General features: G+C 39.3%; 1 protein-coding gene across 1 annotated transcript; it reads left to right on the top strand.

Moving 5' to 3' along the window:
* Positions 1-1,030: 1,030 nt before the first annotated feature.
* On the top strand, positions 1,031-3,864 carry LOC308311696 (complement C1q-like protein 2; the record flags this gene model as incomplete). The annotated part of the gene is made up of 3 exons (XM_080758484.1): positions 1,031-1,061; positions 2,914-3,042; positions 3,584-3,864. The coding sequence occupies 3 exons, from the start codon at positions 1,031-1,033 to the stop codon at positions 3,862-3,864; spliced, it is 441 nt and encodes a 146-aa protein (XP_080614610.1).
* Positions 3,865-7,469: the final 3,605 nt, after the last annotated feature.

Genomic DNA, 7,469 nt, shown 5'->3' with positions numbered 1-7,469 from the left:
CACCAACTGCTGTTTTGTTATATAAATATAAACAATAAAGTCATTTCAACAAAAGAAAAAAAAATTGAGCCATTTCCAACACAAAAAAAAATAAGTAAAAATGAACAGATGTCTCAAGTGCCTTATTAAGTCCTGCCGACTGCGACAGATTGTAACCAAGTGTAACAAAGGATTTACTTTTGGATGACTACGCCACCTTGAGATAATTCAAGGAAATAAACAGACCAGTAAACTGGGTTCCCCACAAATGCAAGTTTGTTATAATGACTTGAGACTTTGTTCCACAGAACGGAAATTTATTAATCAGTTAAGAGTATGAATACAAAACATCTATATATATATAAGGCGTATACAAAACGTTTAATATCATATATATATATATAAGGCAAACAATCTCTTAAAAGCAGGTACACACTAATGATAAAAGGGGGAGGCGAGGTTACATTTGGGGCCAGTGGGGCCAATAGGCAAAATAGTTAAAAGGCTATAAGGGTGAACCAACCAACTAGAAAAACACACTAACCAATACGACGACTAAGAAGCTAAAATAACAAATCACACGCACAGGCACAGCAAAGCACAGCACACAGCATACATGGAAACAACAGGAGCGACACCGTGGAAAGAGGTGCACAGCCAAACCTTAATCGTGGGCTAACGTGAGATCCCAGTGGTATAGCAACCCCTACGGCCAGTCAGCCAAACCGCCACTCGGCTCTCCTCGGCGTCCACATGAAACACTCGCCACCATGGGGGGGGGGAAACAACAAATTAACAAAAGGAAACAGCTCAATAACCGAAAACAAACGAAATGGCTCAAATAACAGAAATGGCTCAAAATAAACTTAAACTAAACCAAACAAAACAAACTAAAACAAAACAGCAGTGGCTATATCTAGGGAAATGGAGACAAACACCCATTTAGTATAATATCACAAAACACAGCATCCAGTCAGAGCACCAAATTGTTTAACATGTATATGTACCTTCAAGTGTCTGTGTTCTGTCATGTTATCCTTCTGGTAAGTACATGGACTCGTCAACCGTGACCGAAAACCTGGGTAATAACAAAAATAATTAAAATGCTATATATATATATACACACATCTATATACATACACGCACACAATGCATCATGTCACTCACCCGGTCAGGGAAGAGAAAAGAAACCAACAACCTGGGTCGCAAAACCCACAGCCGAAACCACCACAACAAGCTGACATTTGGTTGCCGGCTGGGCATTTAAATACGTGATGACGATTGACGCAGTGTGTGAGGCTGCTGCGACGGTGGCCCCAAAGGCTCATTTCCAGCCGGCTACATAAAGAACACACACTGGTATAGCTAAAGAACACACACTGGTATAGCTAAAGAACACACTGGTATAGCTAAAGAACACACTGGTATAGCTAAAGAACACACACTGGTATATCTAAAGAACACACACTGGTATAGCTAAAGAACACACACTGGTATAGCTAAAGAACACACTTGTATAGCTAAAGAACACACACTGGTATAGCTAAAGAACACACACTGGTATAGCTAAAGAACACACTGGTATAGCTAAAGAACACACACTGGTATAGCTAAAGAACACACTGGTATAGCTAAAGAACACACACTGGTATAGCTAAAGAACACACACTGGTATAGCTAAAGAACACACACTGGTATAGCTAAAGAACACACACTGGTATAGCTAAAGAACACACTGGTATAGCTAAAGAACACACACTGGTATAGCTAAAGAACACACACTGGTATAGCTAAAGAACACACACTGGTATAACTAAAGAACACACACTGGTATAGCTAAAGAACACACACTGGTATAGCTAAAGAACACACACTGGTATAGCTAAAGAACACACACTGGTATAGCTAAAGAACACACTGGTATAGCTAAAGAACACACACTGGTATAGCTAAAGAACACACACTGGTATAGCTAAAGAACACACACTGGTATAGCTAAAGAACACACACTGGTATAGCTAAAGAACACACACTGGTATAGCTAAAGAACACACTGGTATAGCTAAAGAACACACACTGGTATAGCCAAAGAACACACTGGTATAGCTAAAGAACACACTGGTATAGCTAAAGAACACACACTGGTATAGCTAAAGAACACACACTGGTATAGCCAAAGAACACACACTGGTATAGCCAAAGTGCCAAGAATTTATTGTAGGACGAAGAGAATACAGAAACCAACGTTTCGTCAGATAACTGACACACTTCAGGGTATGTATAAAAACATTTCAAAATACCATATAGAGCCTGTGCTAGTCTTACAACCAATCACATTCTGATGAGTGCTGAGAGCAATCAGAGTGAAATACTAGCAGTTCTACTATAAAGCCCTGGGGGACCCCGGTCAGGTTTAAGTGGATATTAATGAGTAATTATGTGTAAATATTGATGGTACTGTCACACTCGCAAAATGTTACAATTTACCAAAGTAATGACTTTACCGTCTTCCACTATTACATGTCAGTGAGGATCTGACCATTAAGGTGAATGAAAGATTTAGGTTTACAGTTTTCTGGATCCCCAAGGACCCTGTTTTTGTTCTACACTATATATCTTTGCTGAAAATAGCAGATCTACAAGTGCACAACAAAACATGGCCCAGTTCAACACATTGCGAGAAATCTGCTATTTCTGCTCCAGAACAGAGTTACTATAGGGTTCAAGTAATTAATAATAAATGATAATAAATCCTGTCTCTGTATTTGACAGACAGTAATATTCCATGGAGTATTGTTATGTTAGTGACCGTTTAGTTTTAATAGCCTATACTTTGTCTTGGAGCTTTACAACAAGATTGGTGTATTGGCTTAATATAATATTATGCTTTTATAATATTTAAAGTGTTTGATAATGCTCCTCCTGTGTTGACAGACAAACCGAAGGTGGCCTTCTCTGGTGGTTTCGGTGATGTTGGACAAGTTGGACCGTATAGTTCTCGCACCACTCTGATCTACAGGAGAGTCTTCAGTAACGTCGGCAACGCCTACAATACATCTACAGGTGATTAAACTACAATCCATCTATGTACACACATGTACTTAAAGTAAAAAGTAGGAATGTTCCATTTCATGTTTTCAAATGTATAAAAATCTTTTGAAAATAGCTCACAATGTGTCGATGTGACAGATTGTGAGCTTGTAGATCGGCTATTTTCAAATGGCTGAAATGCATTAAAGGCTGAAGTGGTTACTGTATGTTTTGTAGTAATAATCTAAATCTACAAAGTAACTACTAACTAAAGTTGTCAAATAAATGTAGTGGAGAAAAGTACAATATTTGGATCCGAGTAAAAGTATTGGAAATTGTTAATACTCAAGTAAACTACAAATACCAAAATGTTTTACTTAAGTACGTACTTAAGTAAATGTACTTAGTTACTTTCCACCACTGTGTGTTTCACATTGAAAGCAACAGTCCAGAGGAGATGAGGAAAGTAACCTCTTAACTCACATCTGACTTTTTAAATTAAGGTTTTTCTTTTTATAATTGTATTTTTAATTTCTATTAATGTAATGTGTTCTCTCATCCTGTGTTCTCTTAGGGGTCTTCTCTGCGCCGGTCAGAGGACTCTATCACTTCACATATACTGCAGATAACTGGTGGTCATCAGATTTTTTCTGTGTCCTCATGTATAAGAATGAGCAGAGACTCTTACATAACTGTGGAACCAATAATGGAGGTCGGGAACAGATATCTAGTGGAATGATGGTAGAGCTGGAGGAGGGAGACACTGTTGACATGCGTTTAAAGTCAGGGTCCAGGCTCTATGATAACACAAACAACTACAATGTGTTCAATGGTGTTCTGGTCTATTCTATGTAACACTGTCGGGTACTGGTACCATTACTTTATACAGTGTTCTGGTCTATTCTATGTAACACTGTCTGGTACTGGTACCATTACTTTATACAGTGTTCTGGTCTATTCTATGTAACACTGTCTGGTACTGGTACCATTACTTTATACAGTGTTCTGCTCTATTCTATGTAACACTGTCTGGTACTGGTACCATTACTTTATACAGTGTTCTGGTCTATTCTATGTAACACTGTCTGGTACTGGCACCATTACTTTATACGGTGTTCTGGTCTATTCTATGTAACACTGTCTGGTACTGGCACCATTACTTTATACAGTGTTCTGGTCTATTCTATGTAACACTGTCTGCTACTGGTACCATTACTTTATACAGTGTTCTGGTCTATATCTGAGCTATAATTCCAGCTGACATCTTTAAGAGTCTCCTGTCTAGATTATCATGATGTTTGTCAGATTTCAATTCAGACAATAGATTTTTAATTTCAGATACATTAGTGAATGTAAATTCAAATTTGCATTATAATTTGTTCTGCATGATATCATTTTTAATAATTGATCCAGATAGATGACCGTTTGCAGGCAGCATGTCATTTCTTATGGTATCAACTTTACTTGAAAATAATTGTGAAATAATTGTCGAAATAATCAGCAAATTCTTGGGTCTTGGTGATTCAATAAATTATGGTGTTTTGCTCATTTTATCTCTACCGGTGATTTGATTGAGAGAGAATACTCCAGCGTTTTTTACCATCATGTATAATTTCTACAATTCTAGATTGGTAGTTTATTTTTTGTTCATTTAATGTGGTCACTTTGTCTCTTAAAGAGCGATATGCTAGCCAGTCCTCTGATCTACCTGAGTCTACAGAAACTCTTTTACCTTCATCTCTATCTTTCATCAAGCTTCTCAGCGTTATCAGCTTTTCATCTACTATTTTCAATAGGCCTATGCTTTGAAAAATAATCTGAAATAAAATCTGAAAGTTTAAATTGTGTTGAAACATTGTAACAATACACATCTTCTCTCATGGGGTCAATACTGTCACAGACGGGGGTCCACAGACAAATAGATAATTTTGGGGTCTATGCTGTCACAGACGGGGGTCCACAGACAAATAGATCATTTTGGGGTCTATGCTGTCACAGACGGGGGTCCACAGACAAACAGATCATTTTGGGGTCTATGCTGTCACAGACGGGGGTCCACAGACAAATAGATCATTTTGGGGTCTATGCTGTCACAGACGGGGGTCCACAGACAAATAGATCATTTTGGGGTCTATGCTGTCACAGACGGGGGTCCACAGACAAATAGATCATTTTGGGGTCTATGCTGTCACAGACGGGGGTCCACAGACAAATAGATCATTTTGGGGTCCTTGACATGAACATGTTAGAGAAGCATTAGGTTAAAGAGCCTCCATAATGTTCATATCCTTTTAGACCAAGTGTATATTGTACTGCAGGCTGTTTGCATTTCTGTCAAATAATTTTCAATCAATCAAATAAATGAGAAAAGGGCATGTTGTGAGCTTTTACTGTAGTTCTGCTACTTTGACTAATGTTGTTAATTCTGAGATTTTCCCTCCAAATAATGACATTTCTACATACACATACATACACGCACGTGTGTACACATACATGTACACATACATACACAGCTCCACATAGGATGATGAATTGAACAAGGTGGACCTTGTTGTAAACAAGTGTAATGCTTAATTGGGACGTCTAATCACAGTTAACTGTCTTTGTATTGAGTTTGTGCTTGAAATGTGCTGTAATTCTGCAAACTGTTAATAAATATTTCAATCAATCAATCAATCAATCAATCAATCAGGAGTGGCCAGCACCACTCAACAATGTGAGAACTACTTCTTCTATCACTTTGATTTGCTTGAACATTGCTTGAACAGTCAACAAACTGAACTGTGGGCCTATGCTGCCACCTGCTGGCACATAACAGAAGTAACAGTTCTACTGTAAAAGGGTTGACAGGGTCGTCAGCTACAATTTACAATGGAGTCATTTATCAGACGCTCTGAATCCAGAGAGACTTAGGTCGCATTCTCACCAGAGATTTTTGCTGCGATTAAAACGAATCCTGCTGCGCATTTTCAGAAAGTGCGCTTCGTTTGGCAGGTGTGAAGGCTCATTCGAATCCTAATGCGAAGCAAATAACCGCATTTTACTCCGCCCAAAAACAGGGGTTTCGCTTCGCTTCGAATCGCACTTAACTACGATTCGGTGCAGGTGTGAATGCAATCCGCAGCAAATAAAAGGAAGTGAACCAAACAGAAACAATGTCGCGGTCGGCGGATGACATACAGCAGAGCTGCAGAAAATGTCCCGTGGACAGACGTGGTCGGCTGAGGAGACCGGAGCCCTTATCGATATATGGTCTGATGAACACCTAAATGAATTGTTAAAAGAAACTCATAAAAACACTGCAGTGTATGCTATATTTAGTGAGAAATTGCAGGCATTGCATGGTTACCAGCGCACTGTTTCCCAATGTCGGATAAAAGTTAAAAGTCTACGCACGCAATATTTAAAAATTAGAGACATGGTCAGATCAAGTGGCGGTGCGGGAGACATCAAAGAGAAGTTTCAGTGGTACGACGCCCTGGATGCCATACTGGGCGACAGGCCAACTACCAGCCCCAAGCACGTAGAAGAGTCCTGTGAAGATGAGGTGGCCCTGATGAACCGCGCATGGAAGGAAAGTGATTCTGCAGAAGCTCATGTGGATCACAGTTCCGTTGATGTCGTGGACTCGGAGAGAAGTGGTAGGTTTGATTGTGTGTATCTGTCCGTGCGTAATTTGCGTAAACATGGAGCTGTGTGTGATTCCGAGTGGGGACTTTCTTCATCTCTGTTTAAATATAAACTATAACATGGTATTATATGCATGACAATGGTAGGCTTATAATAATAATAATAATAATAATAAAACTTTATTTGCTAGCACCTTTCATGACATGAAATGCAGCTCAAAGTGCTTTACAGAGCAATGGAGAAAAAAATAAAAGCAAGCAGTAAAGTATGATGATCTGAACACTATGGGAGTAGCCTACATATAAACCATTGTCATTCATCAGCGACACACACACACACACACACACACACACACACACACACACACACACACACACACACACACACACACACACACACACACACACACACAAATATAATGTAACACTCGATTTTACTGTGTAGTTTATGAATTGGACACATTGATGAAGTTATGTTAACACAGCACATTTTTAACTTAAATTGTATTTTGTATAATTTATAGGTGATCAAAGTTCATTGGACCTGCTGCAGGAGAATGAGAGGTTCTCATTCTCACAGCCAACGGTGGGCAATTCCGGGGCAATTCCGGGTGCCAAGTACCGGAAAAAAAAGAAAGCAGAGACACACAACAGTGTTTTGGAGGGCTTCGTGGAGCACAAGAAGCGCATGGATGAGGCTGACCAAAAAAGGCAAGACCAAGAAAATGTCATTTTCCAAAACTTCCTCCAAATGCAGCAGCAGGCCGATGAGCGCCGATTTCAACTGATGAGGGAACAGCAGCAGGCGAGCACGCTAATGTTCACCCAAAT

This window comes from Protomyctophum bolini (genome assembly GCF_963924005.1).
Source record: "Protomyctophum bolini genome assembly, chromosome: 24".
Lineage (NCBI taxonomy): Eukaryota > Metazoa > Chordata > Actinopteri > Myctophiformes > Myctophidae > Protomyctophum > Protomyctophum bolini.
The sequence above is the reverse complement of the archived record's forward strand: the minus strand, read 5'-3'. Positions and strand labels throughout refer to the sequence as shown.